General features: G+C 33.7%; 2 protein-coding genes across 3 annotated transcripts; both read left to right on the top strand.

The window, feature by feature from the left end:
* Nucleotides 1-1,779: 1,779 nt before the first annotated feature.
* On the top strand, nt 1,780-14,427 carry tmem106a (transmembrane protein 106A). Of its 2 annotated transcripts, none has more exons than XM_035948180.2 (8): nt 1,780-1,963; nt 5,451-5,581; nt 8,686-8,749; nt 8,841-8,994; nt 10,943-11,083; nt 11,170-11,213; nt 11,308-11,361; nt 14,000-14,427. In XM_035948180.2, the coding sequence occupies exons 2-8, from the start codon at nt 5,473-5,475 to the stop codon at nt 14,151-14,153; spliced, it is 720 nt and encodes a 239-aa protein (XP_035804073.1). In that variant the 5' UTR covers nt 1,780-1,963; nt 5,451-5,472; the 3' UTR covers nt 14,154-14,427. The 2 variants fall into 2 exon arrangements, with proteins under 2 accessions (XP_035804073.1, XP_023125963.1); XM_023270195.3 differs by having other exon boundaries at nt 1,782-1,953.
* Nucleotides 14,428-16,341: 1,914 nt separating this feature from the next.
* On the top strand, nt 16,342-21,111 carry arl4d (ADP-ribosylation factor-like 4D). The gene is made up of 2 exons (XM_023270200.3): nt 16,342-16,472; nt 19,861-21,111. The coding sequence occupies exon 2, from the start codon at nt 19,928-19,930 to the stop codon at nt 20,531-20,533; it is 606 nt and encodes a 201-aa protein (XP_023125968.1). The 5' UTR covers nt 16,342-16,472; nt 19,861-19,927; the 3' UTR covers nt 20,534-21,111.
* The last annotated feature ends 742 nt before the right edge of the window (nt 21,112-21,853 follow it).

Here is a 21,853-nt window from a genome sequence, read left to right as displayed (position 1 = left end):
CGGACATGAAATGTTTTAACGTCTATTTTTAAAATAAAGTTTGTTTTTAATGCTTTTGATCTCTCGAGAAAATGAAAAGAGTGATACCATTTTTATGAGTATGATCAATGTGAAGCTACAGCCAGCAGCTAGTTAGCTTAGCCTAGCTGAAAGCAGAAACAGTCAATGCTCATAGATTTCAAATGTTGTACATTTTCCTTTTAATTTATACAAAAAGCACAAACATGACTCAGTTTTTACAGTTTGAGATAAAATAACATGTCAGTCTATGATTAGATATAAATGCAGGTAGCAGGTGCTTAGCTTAGCTTAGCACAGATGCTGGAAACAGGAAACAGTTAGCCTGGCTCGAACAAAAGCTAGCTTTTTGTATATCTTGATTTTTAAATTGTATAAAAGGTGAGGTGTTTAGGTACAAAAACAACTTGATTAGGACTGCTGAAAGAGCATTATCAAGGTTAAAATAAGGACTTTTTTAGGTACCTGGTTAGCTTAGCTAAAAATAGCTATTACAAAAAATACAAAACAGCCAAGGCTCACAAATTAAAATGTCATATATTATCCTTTAATTTTGTGCAAAAGGCAGAAAAATAAAATTGATTTCGTAAAGTATCATGTTTTGGATAATTAACCTGCTTCATATATATGTGGCTAGTTAGCTTAGCTTATCACAAAGACTGCAAACTGGGGGAAACAGCTAGCCTGGCTCTCACTAAAGCTAGCGGTTTGTATATTTTGCTTTTTAAACTGTACAAAGGGTTAAGGTTGGTGAAAAATCATGATTTTGATTAAAATAATGACTTTTGTTGAAATCTATTAAATTACAAACACAACCAGTTAGCTTAGCTTAGCTTAGCACAAAGACTGGAAACGGGGCAACAGCTAGCCTGGTCTGTGAACTAATACCAACCCCAAAACTCTAAAAAACAGTAAATTATAGCTTTTATACTTCAGTATTTCTATATATTACTTGAAAAACAAGATAGAATACATCAGTTTGTGGGTTTTTGGGTTGCTAGTAGGCCACATAAATAAATTTAGAGTTCTAAATAACTGTTCTGGCACAGAAAATGCAGTTTTTTGGGGTTTTTTGCCATTTAGGATATTAGAAAGATGGGCTAACATTTTACAGCAGAGAAGTTGTTTTACATGCGTTTGATTGAATATATCACAGTAAGTAATTCTTTTTTAACTGAACATAAAGTTAAGTGACCATCTTGATACTAAATTAAGCTAATTTGGCTGGATTATATCAGTTTCTAAAGAGAAAACATCAATTAATCGCAATATTATTGCAATTATAATGTCTAGAAAGTGACTGCGGCCTTGTAGTTTGTGACTGAAATGTTATTAATGCATTAAAATGACTCAATTTTAGTCATTAGGTTATATTTTAAAGATAATAGCATATAGGATAATGGCAAAATAGATCATTTATTTTCTATATAAAAAATAATCTATGAATCATGTTGATTCCAGTTTAAACAGAGATATTAGACACAACAAACACATCCAGCCTGGAAATTCAACAAGAATATTAGATATATTCATTGTAATGTCATGCCTGATGACAATATAAACATATTTAGGGTCATTTTTTTGGTGCATTTTTGTTTATATTCTGCTCTGATAGTCAGATAATTCCTTTATTTGACAGTGTACCTGCAGATTAAACCTACTTTCACGGTTGAAAGTGCTTTAATTGTGTTGTATTTGTGTATTTCAGGCCACATCTGTGAAGATCCGCTGTCTCATGGAGGAAGCAGGTTCATGAACATGTGACCAGCTGTTGCCTCCAAACGAGGAAGTTCCTCCTGCGTTGCTTTCTGTTTGTCTGGAAGCTGCTGTCCACCGTCCACATGTCCGTGTTCAGTTTAAGGATCTTTCACTGATCAACCAGCGGAGTTTGGAGTTTGTTTCTGGAGGATTTAAGCGGAGTTAAAGTGAACCGAGGTGAGTTCAGGTGCGGAGAGAAAAAAAAAAAAAAACCGACCCCACAGATCAGACGCGATCTGGGCCTGATTTTAGTCTTTAGCACACCAGAGCAGCACGAATATTAACGTTATTTATGTTTACTAAGCTGTAAAAACCCGCGTGTACGTGTGCAACTCATGCATTTAATAATAATAATGACATTAATGGAGTCTGAGCGTTTTAAAGTTACTCAGAGGTCCTGAAAGATCAAAACAGCTGCGTCACAAATCTGATATATTAATATTAAGATCCACTGTTAATGATTAATTTAGTTTTAACCAACATCAGGCCTTCTAATAACCACTAAATATTAATTTACTTTCACGATTTGAACTCTTTGAATCCCGGTTTGTTTACATATGACGCTGCTGTTGTTGTTTTGGTTTTTAAAGTGAAGAAAGAATTATAAAGAATTATTTTAGAATTTTTTAAATAAAAGCTAAGTGGAATATTGTTTTTATTATTATTATTATTATTATTATTATTATTATTATTATTATTATTATTATTATTATTATTATTATTATTATTATTATTATCACAGTCTGGGATATGTTAATGATCAGCATGGACATGGATTTTAATGCATCATTAGTTTTATGCAGTGTTGGTTTTAAAATAGATAAATAAATAAAAATTAAACAAGTCATGCTGAGGACCCTAAAGACTGAAATGTGGTTATGATGACTAAATATTCCTTTATTTTACAGTGTTTAACCTCACTGTTGGTCACTGTTGATTTATATGTAAATACTGACCTTTTAATTTAAAATTATTATTATAAGTGGTGAGTGGAAAAGTAATAATTTAATAAGCAGCTCCTGCATTGATTTTGATGCTTTCTTTTTTCCTGCTGTGTCAGATTTAAAGAATAAATAAGCAAATAAATAATAAATAAATCACATTCAGGACCTTAACCCTCCTGTTGTCCTCGTTTACGGGCACCAAAAAATATCCCCTAATTTCTGAAAATTTGTAAAACCTTCAGGAAGAAAATTCCAATAATTCCTTAAAAGTTTCCCTTAAAAGTTTTATTTAAAAAAAAAAAAAAAAAATCCCCCAAATTTGGCAAAAAATAAAAATTTAAAAAATAAATAAATAAATAAAAATTGTAAATATTTTCAATAAATGAGTAAAAATATTCCCAAAAAAAATCCTAAAAATATCTAAAGTGATTCCATATATATCCGTAAAACTTCTAATTATTTCTTTAACAACATTCACAGAAAAATCAACCAAAATCCAGTGACTTTCGCTGGATTTTGGTTGATTTTTTTTGTGAATGTTGCTAAAGAAACTTTTTTTAACATTTCTTTTTTGCCACCAAAAAATGTTCAAAATTTTTCCAAAAAATGTTGAAAATGTGCAAGTTTTCACTGTGAAACTATATTTTTTCCCCCACATTTTCAAACTTTAAAATGGGTCAATTTGACCCGCAGGATGACACGAGGGTAAAATGTAAAAATGTCTGTCACCGTATTCCTGGTTAAACTACATCTTTCTACATTTGTAAATATCTGTATATTTAGTTTTATTTTATTTTTCTATAGTTGTTTTATTATTCTATTTTTCTTTTATTCCTACAGTGATGCCAACAGCTGAAACCAAACTCCATATATTTTCTGTACCTTATATTAAAATGATTACTATATTATTAGTATTTTCCATATAAATGTAAACAGTTTGGAGAAATAAATTAATAATTAGCACCAACATTGATTTTGATGCTTTTTTTCCCCTGCAGTGTCAGATTTAAAATATAAATAAAAATCACACTCAGGACTTTAAGGACAAAAATGTTTGTTGGACAAAACTGCTGTAAAAATGTTGTATATTAATATTTTTCCTCCTTTTAATGATTTAATAATTTTTACTCCACATCAGTGAGATCATAAATACAAAATATACAGTTACTTTTGGGGATTTTAATCCTTGAAATGCCAGTTTGTTTACAAGATGCTGATTGTCATTTTTCATGAAAAAATAAACACCAAAAAATGAAGTATTTTCCACATGATAGATGGAAAATAGGATGTCTCAGCGATTAGCACCAACATGGACTTTAATGCATTATCATTTTTTTATGAAATTGTTCTATAATAAGATTATTCTCCACTTTTATAAACAATTTATTTTACCCAATATCACCTTTGATCACTACTGTCAAATAATAATTCATTTTGGGGATTTTAACTGTTTAAATGTTTGTTAATATAATGCCGTTAATGTTTTTATGAAAAAAACTACTTTTTAATAATTTTTTTTTTATCCCAGTCTGGGATGTGTCAATGATTTGGACCTACACTGATTCTGATTTAATATTAACTTTTCTGCACGTTTTTAAAATAAAAATTCTCACTCAGGATCTTCAAGACAAAAATATTATATGTTGTATTAAAATTTATAATTTATAATGTAACATTATTATCACCAGTGTCTTTATGTATAAATGGAAATTTACTGTAGTTGCCCTAAAATCTTAACCTGTAAAATAATTACCAACTATATCTAATATATTGAGTAAAGTGGAGTAAAATATAATTATTTACACTGAACTATTTGCAGATTTAAGATCAAACTTTGCACAAGAATCATTGACATCAGTGAGGATTATAAACTCCACATAAAGCTGAAAAAGCACATTTATTTTATTACAACATGAATATTTCTGCACTTTGTTCAGTCTCTTATATAACATCCTGAGATGTGCTGCTTTATACGACTAAAACTGTTCGCTTGCACCGTGTTAGAATGCTTCCTGAACGTTTCATGTTTGCTTCCTGAATGTTTGCAGCAAAACCCAATAAAACATTCTTATTGAAATGGAAAACGTCCAAATCTGTTGGTGCAGCGTTTGACCTTAAAAGAAGTTACAAACCAACAGGAAACGTGCATTTCTTAGTTTTTATGTCATATAAGATGAATCACAGCTACTTTTAATACATTTATGATCACTATTATTAATAAATGAAGGTTACCAGGTGAAGTTTGGTTCCGTTTTTGCTGAGTGGAAGCTGTTGTGAAAGCAGAATGATTCACTGAACATTTCATTACTCACCGTTGCATCATCTGCAGAAATAAGAGGCAGCAGGTGACACTTTTTTCTACAGTTTAAAGCAAAAATCCAGAATATTTGACCTGAATTCTCTGTATTTAATATATAAAGACTTTTGAGTCATTTTTAGTGTTTTGGATCCTGCAAATGTAAGAAAATTCCATCAGAATTTTGCTAAAATCCTAATTCTGGGTCATTTTTCTGCTTCTGTCACCCGGTGGTCATGCTGTTTTACTCAGCTGCAGTAGAACCATAAAATAATGAAACTCTGGGAGGTTTTTCTTTGGACTCTGCTCACATCCTGACATTTAACACAAGAAAACGCTTTTACTGCTCATTTAAAGGTTCAACAGGCGACTGGACGGGTAGAACTGGAGGCTGCAGATGATCTGATCTCCTGTTTTTCGTCTTTTCTGAACAGGATCTGATCTGACAAAAACTGGATGGAGAAGAAGAGAACGATGAAGCATTTTCCTCCATATGGATCCTTGAATGAGAACTCATCAGGAGAAACCTGCCCGACGTGTCGCGGCACCGGACGGATCCCCAGAGGTGAGCTTAAAGCCTGAAAAATCTGTTTTAAATGTCACTTTTCACTTGTTTAACCAAATTTCATTCAACTTTAATGCTTCACGATACAAATTTCCTTAAATAAACTCCAGTATAATCCCAATTTCCCCCTTTTAGTGTCACAAAAAAAAGAGTAGAGCTGTGCAAAACTAAAAATCATGTTGAAATCTTCTTCTGCAAATAGCTTTCTTTTCACATGCAGCAATATTTCTGTCATTTTCCTCAATTTTAACCACATTTTGTTCAAATTCAATGCTTCAACATGAGCATTTACGCAATTACACTCAAGTGTAATCCCAGTTTTCTCCTTTTAATGTCAGATTTTTTATAAAAATCCTCATTCAGGACCTTTAAGACAAAAATGTCCTCCTCAAAAAAATCCCAGAGGTTAATTTTCTGCCTTTAAAATGAGTTTTAAAATGTCATTTTTTTACTATTTGAACCACATTTCATGCACCTTAAACCCCTAAATATGGGCATTTACTCAATTACACTTCAGTATATTCCTGATTTCCTCCTTTTTAGTATCACAGAAAACTACTTCAGCTGTGCAAAACTGAAATCATGTTAAAAAACCTCTTCTGAAAATACATTTCTTTTCACATTCAGCAACGTTTCTGATGCATTATTATTTCATGCAGTATCGGATTTTGAAGAGAAGCTCAGGACCTTTAAGACAAAGAAGCCCTTGCCAGTTAAATGTCGTTTTTTCAGTATTTTGATTCTATTATGTGCAAATTCAATGCTTATATAGACTGCCCGTCCCAAAAAAAAGTTGCACACTCTAATATTTCATTGGACCTCCTTTAGCTTTAAGAACGGCACTCGTTTGCTGTGGCATCATTTCCATAAGCTTCTGCGACGTCACAGCATTTATTTCTGTGCAGAGATGCATTCATTTTCTACTAAAATCTTGTATTGATGATGGGAGAGTCAGACAAAATCTTCTCCAGAACATCCCAAAGGTTCTCAGTGGGGCTGAAGTCTGGACTCCGTCTCATGCTCCCTGATCCACTCATTCTCAATGTGAACCCCATGAATCCTGGCATCACCGTCTTGGAACATGTCCATGTCATCAGGGAAGAAAAACTCCACTGATGGAAAGACCTGGTCATTCAGTATCTTCAGGTAGTCAGCTGACCTCATTCTTTGGGAACATAACGTTGCTGAACCTGACCAACCCCAGATCTTAACCCTAACCCCCACAGGCTGGTAGGAACTAGCCATGATGAAGGCATCACCCCCATCTGCTGGTTTATCTTCAACTCCTCTGGACTCTATACCTACCATCAAGCATGGAGGTGGCAGTATCATTATACTATCAATTTAACTGACTCAAGTCTGAGACAGAAAGACGACAAATTCAGTGGAACAGCACCAATTCTGGTGCAATTCCACTACATTTGTCATCTTTCTGACTTGGTTCTTCACGTTCTTGATGGGTTTAAGTCAGGACTTTGGGGAAACCAGTCTAGAACCTTCATTCTAGCCTGATGGAACCATTTCTTTACCACGTCTGATGTGTGTTTGGGCTCTTTGTCTTGTTGAAACATCCAACTGTGTTCAAGATCAACCTTCTGCTGATGGTTTTAGGTTTTCCTGAAGAACGTGGAGGTGATCCTCCTTCTTCATTGTTCCATTTACTTTGTGGAAAGCTCCAGTTCCACAGAGCATAATAATGCCACCACCATGCTTGATGGTAGGTTTGGTGTTCTTGGGGTTAAAAAAAAGTCCACGACCTGCCTAAGATAGTCTGTAACCAGTCCTCAAAAAATCTTAAACCAGGACCAAAATCAAACCTAAACTACTCCTAAAAAAGTCCAAGACGTTGTAGAACCAGTCCTAAACCAGTCCTTAAAAGGTCTAAAACCAGGACCAAAATCAAACCTAAACCAGTCAAAAAAAATAAATTTCAGGACCAGTCAGAATACAGTCTGAAACCAGTCCTGAAAAAGTCAAAAACCAACTCAAAGTCGGGACCAAAACCAGACCTAAACTACTGCCCCCATCCCTCTGGAACAGGGTAAATCTGGACCCATCAGACCACATGACCTTCTTCCATTGATCCAGAGTCCAATCTTTATGCTTCATAGCAAACTGAAGCCTTTTTTTCCCCCACTTAGCCTCACTGATCAGTGGTTTTCTTAGAACTACAGCTGTTTAGTCCCAATCCTTTGAGTTCCCTTCATGTGGAAATATTCTTACTTTCACTATTAAACAGCTGTGAGTTCTACTGTTGGTTTCCTATGATCATCTAAGACTTTGTTCCTGAAGATGATGGTTCTCCACTATCCTCCAGGTTTTAATGATGCGTTGGACGGTTCTTAACCTGATTTTAGTAGTTTGATCCCCATAGTCGTTTTCTTTGCTTGATGCAGGCCAATAATTTGACCTTTCTGAGACGGATTAACATCCTTTCCATGAGCCCAGGATGTGTCTTCTAACATGGTTGTTTAAGAAATGAGAAGCTCCTCACTGCATCAGCTAGAGTTAAATAAAACGTATTCATCATTGCAGTAATTATCCAATGGAAGGTTCTCACCTATTTGTTTTGTTAAATCCAGGTGGAGACTTGTTTTTGGACAGGCAGTGTATTCATATTTACTCAATTGCATTAGTTTTCTGCCTTAAAAATCTGTTTTTGAATGTGATTTTTTTTTTACTGTTTAACCACATTTTATGGAACTTCAGTGCTTCAACATAAATATTTAATTAATAAACCTTCCGTTTAATCATGATTTTCCCCTTTTAGTGTCAGATTTTTCATAAAAATCCTCATTCAGGACCTTTAATACAATAAAACAACATAATAAATGCTTACTTTTTAAGAATTCACTTAATTACATTTCAGTATAATCCTGATTTTCCCCTTTTAGTGTCACAAGGTAAAAGATATCAGCTGTGCAAAACTGAAACTGTGCTGCTTTCCTCTTCTACAAATAACGTTCTTTTCGCATTTAGCATCGAGGGAAGCGAGTCAGACTGAAAGACACAAATGTAAAAATGCAAATGACTGTTCTGTTGCTTTCACATCATTTTTGGGGGTAAAAACAAAAATTTTCCTTCTATTTTTTGTCTCCTGACAGGTCAAGAAGATCAGCTGGTTGCTGTAATACCGTGCAACGATGTCAGGCTGAAACCAAGACGCACGTAAGAAACGCCTCTGAACCTGCATTTGCACTGTTGCATCGTGTTGTTTAATATTTAACGTGCTAATTTACATGCATGTGTTGTGTTGCAGGAAGCTCTATGTGTGCATCTCCATGGGTGTGTGTCTGTTTCTGTGCTGCCTCATCCTGTTCTTTCTTTTCCCGCGGAGCATCACGCTGGCGCCGGCGTCGGTGGTGTCGGTCATGGTTTACTTCAGCCCAGATACCGTTTCCTTGGAGGTCACAGTGGGTAGCAGCGACGCCACGCTGCATAAATCACACATACAAATATATAAAACACACCTTGGTTGCGTCAGATTCGCTTTTTTCGTCATATATTCGCACCTGTCAGCCCTTTTGGATGCATTAAATTTTTAAAAATATATTAGATTTTAACATTTTATGTGAAAAATCACCAAAAACCAAAGTCCAAATGTGTTATTTTATGAGCAGAAAACAAAAATCATGTATGTGAGACATCAAGAAATCAACGTTTGATGTGTAGCCATGCAAAGGAACATTTTAAATAGAAACTGCGCCACAGGAATAGATATATTTGATGTTTATATGTCCCACATCTGATGCCCTGACAAATGTAGTCAGGAATTCATAGCTGAACACAATCTGCTGCTTTTCTTATGATGCTTATGACTTCATGTAAACATCCAAAAGAATTGTATAGTGGAAAATCCTTCTAATTTACAATAATTTCATATATATTATATTGTTAATATAGCTAAACTAGTTCTGCTAAAAGCTAACAGGTGGCTACTTAGCTAGACACTTTTTAGTTTTTCCACCTAGAAAAACAGCAAATACATGATCCAATATATTTGTTATTCACTTAGAAACTAGATCCAAACACAGTAAACAAATAAATCGTACATAATCAGCAGGGCTAATGAAGTAACTAAAGCTAGCTGTAGCTAAACTAGCTCTGCTACAAGCTAATGAGTAGCAATGTAGCAACTGCTGCAATAACTGTCATCAGTTTCTCACTCTAGAGGGATTCAAGTGATTTGTTGTTGGTAGTTTACCTTTTAATCACACATTTAAATACATTAAATTATACATTTATTTGTTATGCAAGTTTAAAAAGTTAATTTTCCTTGTAGCTCCTGTATTATCCCTGCTGTCTGAAGATTGATAGTTTTTAGCTAGGTTTTAAGGTTAGTAGCCTTTTCTTTGTACAATATATGATGATTTTGGAAAAAAATTAAGAAATTACCAGCCTTTATGTTACACACTTTCGCTAGCTAGCCTCAAAACTTCAAGCCTCGTGTCACATGTCAGCCCTAAAATGACACATTTAGCTTTAATTTAAGGATGTTTTAGTTAGCGCTAGGCCCTTTCAGAGCAGTAGCCATTATATTCATGCTTTGTTCAAAACTAAGTATATTATATGACTCTGTGGCTGCCAATTACTACTAGAAGTAAGACAACTGCATTTATGCCACACAATTCAAATCATCTAGTCAAACTCCTATTTATCGCTTTAAAAAATACATCGTTCTGAGATATATAGATCTTAATAAACTATATTTACGCAACATTAATGTCAAAGTTCTTTGTCGTATGCTGCATCATATATCAAATGAGTCAGTATATAAAACTATCTAATATGAGATGCATTCAAAAGCCATTTTATTAGGTACACTTGTGAAATCTAATGCAGTCCAGTCTAACAGCGCTGCCTCTACATTTAGGAAGACTTTTAGGTTTTATTGATGTTTTTAGGGAGGTAGTACTTTTACTAATCAAAGTCATAGCTTTGTAAAAATAGAATGATGCCATATTTGTTGTTTTATTGCTTAGGTGTGTCTGACACAGCGGCCAGTGATTGTACAGTTTATGATTCTGACTACTAGATAACTGTTTCATAAAATTCTTAGAAATCTGTTTGTCACAAATGTGTTTTGCTTGATTTCAGTAAGTTAAGGCCATAATAAAAATTTAACAAACATACAGATGTGCATATATCATTCGACATTGTTATTAAAGAGCAATATTTTAATCCTTTGCAACCAGACTTCCTCAGCAGCTTTAGTTTTTATTGTTTTTGTCCAACGAGGCTCCGTTTAAACTGCCTTCACGTGACGTCCTGACACAGTTTTGTGACGGTCAAAGTTCCCTTTCCAGTCTTTTTAATGATGGAAAAGGTGTGTTAGCAGCACTTTTGTGTTCCCTCTTGCAGAACCGCATCAACATCACCAACGAGAACTTTGTCCCGGTCCAGATCACCGACTTCACCATCCAGGGTTTGGTGGATAAGTCAGTGGTGGGTAAGAACAAGACGACCAACATGACGGCGCTGCAGTCCAGAACGCAGACATCTGTGAGTTTACCACAGAATTTAATAGAAACTGTTGATAAATTCATCATGCAGCTCATTTTTTCAACCCTTTGTCTGAATCTTTGCAGTACACCTACCAGGTGGACCTGTCCATCACAGAAAAAGGCTTAAAGTAAGAAGAAACCCGTCAGAACTGTACCGTTTCTACAACACAACATCCATCACTGTTGTTTATTATTCATCTGAACTCGTTTTGTCTTTTTCAGCGCCTACTGCAAGTCGAAAAACATCAAGATTCACACGTTATTTTTGGCGCTGCAGTAAGTGTCGATGTAAACACCGACGGACCCACGGAGGTGTTAAAGGCGTCACTCCTCTGCTTCTTTTAAAATGAAATGTCCTCGTCAGACAAGACAAAGAAATGCAGTCCAGATCTGCTCTAAGATTCCAAAGGAACTGGGTTTAAATGACAGAAACAATCGTGGCTCTTTGAGTTTTCATTTCTGTTTTCTGAACCCTCAAAGAAAACATTTCTGCTTTCGAATCAACCGCTTTTTACCTCAGATGTGGTCCAGAGTTTGGACATTTCACCACTGACTGGATAAATTAAGGCAGAGAAACTGACAAAAGGGATGAAAAGGGTGAAAACACTGGAATTATTTGGCACGAAGCAACAATCCATAAGCACTCATGGCAACAGAACAACCTGTATTTACTTCTTCTATCGGCCTCAGAGCTCCAAAATAACCTCTAAAGTTCCTGTTTTTTAAGCTGCAAAGCAAACAGCTCTAATCTCAGTCTAATTTACTTGTGAAAAGTTTGTTCTTCTTGATGCCATGAACTTTTAAACAAATGATCAAGGCACTGTTGAGCTATTAGTTATTTCAAACACTTAATAAATGAGGTCACGTGCTGCTTTGTGCATGTAGAAAGCTTATTTTATTTAAAGAAACTCAGCTGCTTTGTTCACTCTCTGAACCCCAAAACCCTACAGTAGCTTTGAAAGCTACATTGTCTTTACAAAATCTCCCAAATGACACCATTTATTGTAACAAAAAGCTGTGAAAACAGAGAAAATCACCAGTTCTGTGCCATTTGGTCGGGAAACTTACTAAATCTAAGCTTTAAATTCATAATGTTTCATCAAAATCACTTTAATTTACATGTCTCGCTTACAAATTTACAAAAATCTACCGTTTGCATGAACTAGATTCTGTAAAAACAAAAAAATCTCCGCTCCTCAGTTAAACCAAAAAACCATAAATGACTTGGCTGTGACCAACAGTCAAGTAATGAAAAATCTGAGAGTTTTCGCCTGAGTTGGGCTGAACTGCAGACAGTGTAAAAAAATACAAATGTAAGTATTAAAATATTTATAGAATGTAGAGTCACCATTTCTTTCCAGTTGTAACCCCTGTGGACTCTTGACCACATCTGATGCTAAGAGTGACAACTAATGCAGGAAAACCCTCTAATTGATGTTGACGAGACTTTTTGACATCAAAAGTGTCGATTTATATTCAAAGAGAGACCAAACATGCTGGTGCAGTGGGGTTTTTTAGTTCTTATAGGTCCCTCTATGCATACAAAGTTCACATTTACCAAGAAACATCTGATTGCACTCATTTAACAACTTTAGCATTAGCATGGAGTTGTGCCAATATGAATGTAAGCCCAATGTTTGTTCTTCTTTTAGCTCTGTTTTGGTCTCCACCAGCTCATTAAAAAGATTCTGGCTTTCTAGCTGCTAAATCCTCCACTATAGCTTTGTTTCCATCTTATATATAAGCATTGTGAAGGATAGCTTTAGAAAAATTTAATGGAAATTCACAAAAAATATCCTTTATTTTGCAAAAATTGATGAATTGTTTAATGTAATGGAAATCCCTTTTTAAAATGAATTTTTAGGTGGCAAACATCTAACTGACATGACTATTCAGCTGTTTCTTTCTTTATTTTTGCCTCCATAATACATTAAACATGGATGATACCAGATGACATAAGAGAATAATTACATCTTGGCTGATTGAAAACACTTCATGAACACATTGCACCATTTTTCTGCCGTAGAAGGACAAAGTTTTGTTTGTTTCTTCTTTATCGAGATTTTTGTTGGCATTTTTCAACCATTTTTGAGCCACCTTTCTTACTTCTTCTACTCTGTTTATTACAGCTAATATAGCCTCCAGCGCCACCTGCTTGGCATTCTATGTAGCTTAGATTATACACCACTAAGCCTAATTTCTCTTAACCCTCGTGTCGTTCTGCGGGTCAAAATTGACCCGTTTTAAAGTTTGAGAATGTGGAGAAAAAAATAATTTTCACAGTGAAACTTCTGATGTCCACATTTTCAACATTTTTGGGAAATCTTTGAACATTTTTTGGTGGAAAAAAAGAAATATTAAAAATGTTTCTTAAGAACATTCACACAAGAATCAACCAAAATCCAGCGAAATTCGCTGGATTTTGGTTGATTTTTATGTGAATGTTCTTAAAGAAAACATTAGATGTTTTACTGATATATATGGAATCACTTTAGATATTTTTAGGATTTTTTTTGAAAATATTTACAAAAATTGTCTTGCCAAATTGGGGGATTTTTTAAATAAAACTTTTAAGGGAAACTTTGAACAAATTATTGGAATTTTCTTCCTGAAGGTTTTGCAAATTTTCAGAAATTTGGGGAATTTTTTTGCTGATTTTTTTTGCTGACAAGGAAACAATATATTTTGGTGTCCGTAAATGAAGGCAACAGGAAGGTTAATGTTTTATGAAACGTCTCAGAAGTTTGCTGCAAACTGGCTTGAAAGTGGTTTCTGTGTCAGACTACAGTTGGTTTTTGTCATTTGGATGGAAAATAAAGTAGACTGGTGAAGTTTGGTAGCTCTGATATGTGTGGATTTATGCCTACAGCCATTTGATGCCTAAAATATACTGATAATTTCTCGTTTTCCACAGAATGACGATGAATATTTCCTACCTGGCACACACGGAGCAGCTTTCTCTGGACACCTTCGAATACATCGACTGCGGCACCAACTCGACCATCCCTCATCCTGTCAGGTCCCAGTATGGAACCATGGACATGTGGCATCGCAGCGCTAATGACTGAACAAATACGGAGAAAAATGCTCCATAGGACTTTAATGAGTCACTACAGAGTCATAATTTAAACCTGTGATGCTTCAAATGCACTCATATCTCAGCACAAGGTTTTATTTTGCCTGTAAATCTAATTTCTGAAATGTGAAAATGGTTTTATAAGTTGTGTATGTTTTGTAATGTTTTGTAAAAAGCTTAATTTTGCAATGCAATGAGGAGCTGAACTCTGATAATCTGCTGGTTTATCATTTGCACTTTATTAAACTGAGGCATTTAAGGTTCCACATGTTGGATTTTCTGCTTTTTTTTAAAAACAAAACAGGACTTTAGTCTGACATGAAACATCCATCAGCACACTGAAAAGTCCATTTTATAAACTATTTCCAGTAAAAGTTGTCCCTATTAATGTGGATAGTCCACTTTACAGTGTAAAGTTTAAATAAGAAGCACTTTCTGGTCCCTATAAATTGTTGACAAAATGCAATTTCACCTTAATTATTTACGTAATTCATGTAATTGATTAAAAACTGCAAATTAAAGGTGCTAAATGCCGGTTACAGTACATTTTTTGCCGCCAAATACTTTCAATTTTATTGACTTGGATGAACAAAAAAAATGTTAAATGAAATATTTAGGTCCTTTATTGAAGAGAAAATACTAATCATGCACTAAAATACAAATATGTAACAATAAGTTGAATTATCTTAGGTTTGCCACCAAGAAAAGACACAGAATTAGAATAAATTTACATATTTTCTTCTGCTTTCTGAGAAACTGAACAACCGGTGGAGCTAGAACACCAACAGTTGAAGTATAATAAGAAGCTTATTTAATAAACTGTCCAAGAAAAAAATAAAACTGCATTTAGAGACAAAAAAACTGAAGATAGACACTACAGAAGGTTCTAATTTATATATAAATACACCTTATTAACTGACAAATTCCTAAAAAATCCTTGACTTTATTTCCCCTGTGGCTTTTCTAAACATAAAACAGAAACAGTTTATAAACCAAAGTTAGTTTAATATTAAATATATGATCTATTTGTAGTAAGAATAAGTCTCAATCTATTGAATGAAAAGGGAATATTTATCACAGTTGTTAAGTTTTATAGATATTCTCTTTTTGTTACCACAATATAAAACTTAAATTTAACAGTTTCATCTAATAAATAAAAGGGAAATATTTAAGAATTTTCCAAATCGACTTTAACAGTCTTTTAATGTTAAGAAAAATTTTATGCTTACTCCAATTCAGCTGTCACTAATTCTATCTCATTTAAGTATTTATTTAAAATTTTAAACTTAAATCATCTGTCAAATTCAAATTAACCATTGGTGAAATTATGATAAATAAATTTATTCTAACTATGTCAAAGCATTTACATTTACATCTTTAAAAAATAGGAGTTTTATAGTTATTTTTTAAAATAATTGAATCTACTCTTTAAAATATATTTGCAGCATTAAACTTGAATTAAAAAATCAATGTTTGTGCTATTACAATAAATATTTACTTGTATTTTAACAGTCATTTTATGTAAAAAGAAAATCCTGTAAATATTTTAGAAAAATTCAACAATTGTGAAAAACCTCAGTACATTTTAATAATAATAATAATAATAATAATAATAATAATAATAATAATAATAATAATAATAATAATAATAATAATAATAATAATAATAATAATAATAATAATTATTATTATTATTATTATTATTATTATTATTGTTATTATTGTGATTTTATTAACATTTTGTGTAATTTAAAAGTCGGTAGAACGTAAGGGAAAATCATGTTAAAGAACTTTTTATTTATTCATTTTTTAGGGTTCTAAAGCCTATTTATTATCCCTAAAACAATTTACGCCTCAATTAAACATTATAAATCTTTGCATAAGGTGCACTGGAAGTTGAATCTACTTTTCTATATACTTGTGTTTATTTCCTTGAGTGTTTTCAGGGCTGCTGCTGTAGATTAATGCCTCTTTTTTTCCTCTAAATAAACAAAATGTTTGTTCTTAAAGCCGTGAAAATATAGATTTATGTATCTGAGGTATTTTGACTAAAAATCTGAATTAAATCCAAGCAGCTCCCTGCAGTAGAACCTCGGTAGAACCTCAGGAAACTCCATGGAGGGCGGAAGTTGTGCATTTCCTGCTTCCTCCTGCAGGTGTCGCTGCTTCTCCGCGGCCCCCAGGTGTCCGGTCACGTGTCCCCGGGCTGAAGGTGCTTCGTGTCGGATCGTCGGGAGCCTCAGAGCCGCTCAGAGAACCGGAGAGGAGAGAGACATGGAGGGTTTTATCTCCGGAGGATCCTGATTCAGAGGTAGGAACGATTTAAAAACGTTTATTTTAATGTTTGTAGTCGATTAAAACCTTTATTTTGATGTTTTTAATCGATTAAACTGCACGAATCTGAGCATTTATTTATAGAAGCTTCACGTTTAATCCCTTAAATGAGTCTCAGAGCTCTGCTGGTGGAGACACAAGTTATTTTAGAGCACAGATGATAAAACAAACCTAAAGCTCGCGTTTAAAGCAGAAATTAATCTGAATTAGTCCTTTTATATGCATTGAAATGAGATTTAAGTCCTAAAAACAGCAGCTCTGAAGCGTGACTCGTACAAAAGCCAACATTTCCAGGATCGAGCTGTTTTCTAGTAAAACCCTGTTCAGTGTTTAGAGTCCAGATGCAGCTTCAGATCCAACAACAACCGGATTAAATATCATCCATCAGATCAGATCAGGAGCTGGACGAGGATTAGAAGCTGGAAACACGAATTAAAGCTGCAAAAACACCAAAATAAAGCTACAAAAACACCAAATTAAAGCTCCAAAAGCACCAAATTAAAGCTGCAAAAACACCAAATTAAAGCTGCAAAAACACCAAATTAAAGCTGCAAAAGCACCAAAATAAAGCTGCAAAAGCACCAAATTAAAGCTGCAAAAGCACCAAATTAAAGCTGCAAAAACACCAAATTAAAGCTGCAAAAGCACCAAATTAAAGCTGCAAAAACACCAAATTAAAGCTGCAAAAACACCAAATTAAAGCTGCAAAAGCACCAAAATAAAGCTGCAAAAGCACCAAATTAAAGCTGCAAAAGCACCAAATTAAAGATGCAAAAACACCAAATTAAAGCTGCAAAAACACCAAAATAAAGCTACAAAAACACCAAATTAAAGCTGCAAAAGCACCAAAATAAAGCTGCAAAAACACCAAATTAAAGCTGCAAAAGCACCAAATTAAAGCTGCAAAACAACAAAATAAAGCTGCAAAACAACAAAATAAAGCTGCAAAAACACCAAATTAAAGCTGCAAAAACACCAAATTAAAGCTGCAAAAACAACAAAGTAAAGCTAAAAACAACAAATTAAAGCTGCAAAAGCAAAAAATTAAAGCTAAAAACACCGAATTAAAGCTTTAAAACACAGGATTAAAGCTAAAAACACCAAATTAAAGCTGCAGAAACACCGAATTAAAGCTAAAAACACCAAAATAAAGCTAAAAAAACCTAATTAAAGTTGTAAAAACACCTAAATAAAGCTACAAAAACAACAAAATAAAACTTAAAACACCAAATTAAAGCTGCAAAAGCAGCAAATTAAAGCTCTAAAAACACCAAATTAAAGCTGTAAAACACCAAATTAAGTGCAGTTTGTGACACTAAATGCTGTTTTCTAGAATCTGAGGAACAAATCAAGTCCTAATGTGACTTCCTGAAGCTCCAGCTGCTCTTTAAATATATTAAATATATTAAATATTAAATACAGGAAATCTAAGAAATTCACAATAAATAAATAAAAAGGAAATATTTGTCCAAAACAACAAAACAATCTTAAAAAAAATAGGAATGTTATATTTATTCCCTGCTAATTGTCAATGATTGTGTAATTTTACAAATATTTTACTGTATTAAACTTTCAAATGGAATCATTTAATCTGTTAAAATAAAAGAAAATATACATGAGAATTCACAAAATGTGCCAATGTATTTTACCAGTCCTTTAATGTAAAGATATAAATAAAATAAAATAAAATAAATTAAACCATATATTATTGTTATTCGTCACTACTTTACATAATTTTAGAATCAAATTTATAGACTTAAACTTGAATTTAACAGTTTGATCCAAAATTATAATATTTGTCAAATCAGAATAAATGAATAATTAAATATATATTTTTAATTTTATATTTTTCTTTATATTTTTATGGTTAACCAGTAATAAACTTGATTTTTAAAATTTCCATAAAGAAAAAAAAAGAAATATTAGAAATATTAGCATTTATTAATATATTATTCCACTATTTTTATGTGACACATTAAAAATCCTTTAAAAATTTCAGAGAATAATTAGTCTCTGCTAAATGTCAATGATTTATTTTACCAATCCTTTAATGTAAAAATAAAATAAATTACATTTGATGGTTGTTCTCTGTTAACTGTCACTATTTGTACATAAGTGAAGAAATAAATTTACAGAATTAAATTTGGATTTCATTCAAAAAATAAAGATCTAATATTTGTGAAATCAGAATAAATGAATAATTCAATATTATTTTTTAAAAACTTCATTCATATTTTTACTTTTATACAGGGTTAAACTTGAAGTTTTTTCATTTTCAGAAAAAATGACACATTTGTGAATTTATTAATGTATTTTCCAGACTTTTTATCTTTTATTTTCAAATTTCTTTAAAAATTCTAAAGAAAAACTTGTCTGTTAAATGACTATTTGTTAGTTCTGCAATATATTCACAGTATAAAACTGAATTTACTGGTTTTGTCTCTTAAATAAAAAGAAATATTGGGATATTTACAAATATATTTTAGACTATGGTTTATTTACAGTTGTAAATCTTTATTGTTTTTTAAACATTTTTAGTGATGGTTTTATGTTAAAAAAAAAGCAGGAAAATCTGTAAAATAAAAGGAAAATTTTAAGAAATATATTCACAGTATAAAACCTGAATTTAACAGCTTCATCCATTAAATAAAAAATATTATGATAAATAAAATATATTTTAACCATATTTCTATGTTTGAAAATATTAATTTCTTTTTTAAAAAATGTAGAATTCTATGTTTTTGTGGATGTTCACAGTTGTAGATGTTTTAGTGTTATTTGATACTAATACTGATATTTTTGTGTAATTTAAAGAAAAAACAGGGTCAATTCTGTAAAATTACTTTTAGCTTTTTTATTTTACAGTGATGGATATTCAGTTTATGAATATGGAATTAGGAAAATGTGCTTTCAGCTGTTCTCAGAGGTGGACTTTCCTGGATTAGACAAATTTCTCACCTTAAACATGAATTTAATGATTTCACCTGGAAAATAAAAGGAAATATTTGTAATTTTTGTAATAATTGTAAATCCTTCTGTGTAAAAGAAAAAAAGAAGAAAATAAAAAAGTATGTTTCTTTCAAGAATGTACATTTTATGGTTATTTTCTAGAAATGTAGTTTTTATGTAACTTAAGACATATTTACTGTATTACGCTTGAATTTAACAGTTTACTTAGTTAAATAAAGAGTAAATATCTGTAAATTTCTGATCGTATTTTATTTTATGTAAAAGAACTTGAAGCTTTCTTTGAAGAACAGCAGGAGGCCCTTTAGTTTCTGCCTCTATGTGTTGTTTTATCAGCTGCTGAATAGATCGTAATCTGCTCATTGGATGCTAACCGAGCCTCTGTGTGTCCTGATAAGGTCTAACTCCGTCTGCTGAGAGAAGATCCCACCAGGAAGCCGTCTCCTCCTCCAGAAGGTTGGAATCATGGGGAACCAGCTGACGGAAATCGCTCCCAACACGCCGTTCCTCCCCAACTTCCAGGCGCTGCACGTGGTGGTGATCGGCCTCGACTCGGCCGGGAAAACCTCTCTGTTGTACCGGCTCAAGCTCAAGGAGTTCGTGAAGACCATCCCCACCAAGGGCTTCAACACAGAGAAGATCAAGGTGGCCGTCGGAGCTTCTCGGGCCATCAACTTCCAGGTGTGGGACGTGGGCGGCCAGGAGAAGCTCCGTCCGCTCTGGAAGTCGTACACCCGGCGGACGGACGGGATGGTCTTCGTGGTGGACTCGACGGAGACGGAGCGCATGGAGGAGGCCAAGGTGGAGCTGCACAAGATCACCAGGACCTCGGAGAACCAGGGCGTCCCGGTGCTGATCCTGGCCAACAAGCAGGACCTGGACTCGGCGCTGTCGGTGGCCGAGGTGGAGAAGCTGCTGTCGGTGCACGAACTGAGCATGTTCACGCTGTTCCACGTGCAGAGCTGCAGCGCCGTGGACGGCCAGGGCCTGCAGCCGGGCCTGGAGAAGCTCTACGAGATGATCCTCAAGAGGAAGAAGACGGTGAAGCACAACAGGAACAGGAAGAGATGAACTTCTTCCTGTCTGGAACTGGTTTTAACGGGTGCCAACAAACCAGCGGTTAGACTTGGCCACGGGGTCGCCTCAGACGGATTAAGAACTGGAGAACGTTGTTTGTCTGCTCCTTGAAAGTTCTAGATTTAACGGAAACCTCGATAGCGGCTAGTCTCCACTCCAAGCTTTTCTACACAAGATCTGCCTGCTAACTTTACTCTACGAGCACATTTCCATCCAGGTGTTTGGTGAAGAACTTTCCTCGTTTTCCTTCACTGGTTGCACAGATTCTGCTCCACGATGTTCCTCCAGATTATTTATTCAGCGTTTCTGTATTTGTGCTGGACAGAGAAGCATTTTTTTTTCTTGTTTTTGTTCTTTTTTTTTGTACATGATAAGAAAGGAAGCGGACGACAGAGCAGCGGTGATGTTTAGTTTGATCCTAAGTGCACTCCCTTCATAGACACAGATGTTAAGTCTCACTTAGTTTAATAACGATAATAATAATAATAATAATAAAGATAATAGTGTTTATACAGATTGTACATTTTTTTTGCAAACTGAAGACTTAATAAATCTACGCACTGTACAGATCATTTACTGCTTCTTTAGTAGGTACTTGAATGAATGAACATGCTCATATCTGGGGGCTTTTATAAGTAACAGGGCTGCAATTAACGATCATTTTCATTATTTTCTGTGTTAATCGATCAGTTGTTTGGTGGAAAAATAGTGGAAAATGTCAATCAGTGTCTCTCAAATCTTCAAATGTTAAATATATGATTAGTTTTCTTTCATAAAAGTGGAAAAAAATGGAAAATATTCACATTTAAAATGGTGAAAAATGTCAATCAGTCAATCCTCAGATGTTCAATACATTCAGTTTACTGTCATGGAGGAGGAAAAAAATGGAAAATATTCACATTTAAGAAGCTGGAGAAGCTGTAGGATTTTGACTTATTTACTTTAAAATTGACTCAAACTGATTAACCAGTTGGTCACTAATCGAACACACTGATATCTTTTGGTCAACATACTTTTATAAGTAGCAAGGCTGCAACTAACCCGTATTTTCAGTATTTTCTGGGTTAATCGATCAGTTGTTGGCATAAAAATGGTGGAAAATGTCAATCAGTTTATCAAATCCTCAATTGTTAAATATATTCAGTTTACTGTCATAGAAGAGACTAAAAAATGGAAAATATTCACATTTAAGAAGCTGGAATCCCAAAAAATTCCACAAATTCCCTACATACCAGAAGACGATGGATCCCCTGATGTGTTTAAACACTCCAACTCGTTTACTGCCACGACTCACATAAGCCAAGATATTTTTAT

This window comes from Amphiprion ocellaris, chromosome 18 (genome assembly GCF_022539595.1).
Source record: "Amphiprion ocellaris isolate individual 3 ecotype Okinawa chromosome 18, ASM2253959v1, whole genome shotgun sequence".
Classification (NCBI taxonomy): Eukaryota; Metazoa; Chordata; class Actinopteri; family Pomacentridae; genus Amphiprion; species Amphiprion ocellaris.
This window is presented reverse-complemented; position numbering and strand designations above follow the sequence as displayed.

What these genes read in the sequence shown, in the direction of transcription:
- arl4d (XM_023270200.3), top strand. Translation starts at nt 19,928, where the DNA reads ATGGGGAACCAGCTGACGGAAATCGCTCCCAACACGCCGTTCCTCCCC.
- tmem106a (XM_035948180.2), top strand. Translation starts at nt 5,473, where the DNA reads ATGGAGAAGAAGAGAACGATGAAGCATTTTCCTCCATATGGATCCTTG. An exon ending in CCGTTTCCTTGGAGGTCACA is followed by an intron (nt 8,995 to 10,942) that starts GTGGGTAGCAGC and finishes TCCCTCTTGCAG; the next exon opens with AACCGCATCAACATCACCAA. An exon ending in ATCACAGAAAAAGGCTTAAA is followed by an intron (nt 11,214 to 11,307) that starts GTAAGAAGAAAC and finishes TGTCTTTTTCAG; the next exon opens with CGCCTACTGCAAGTCGAAAA.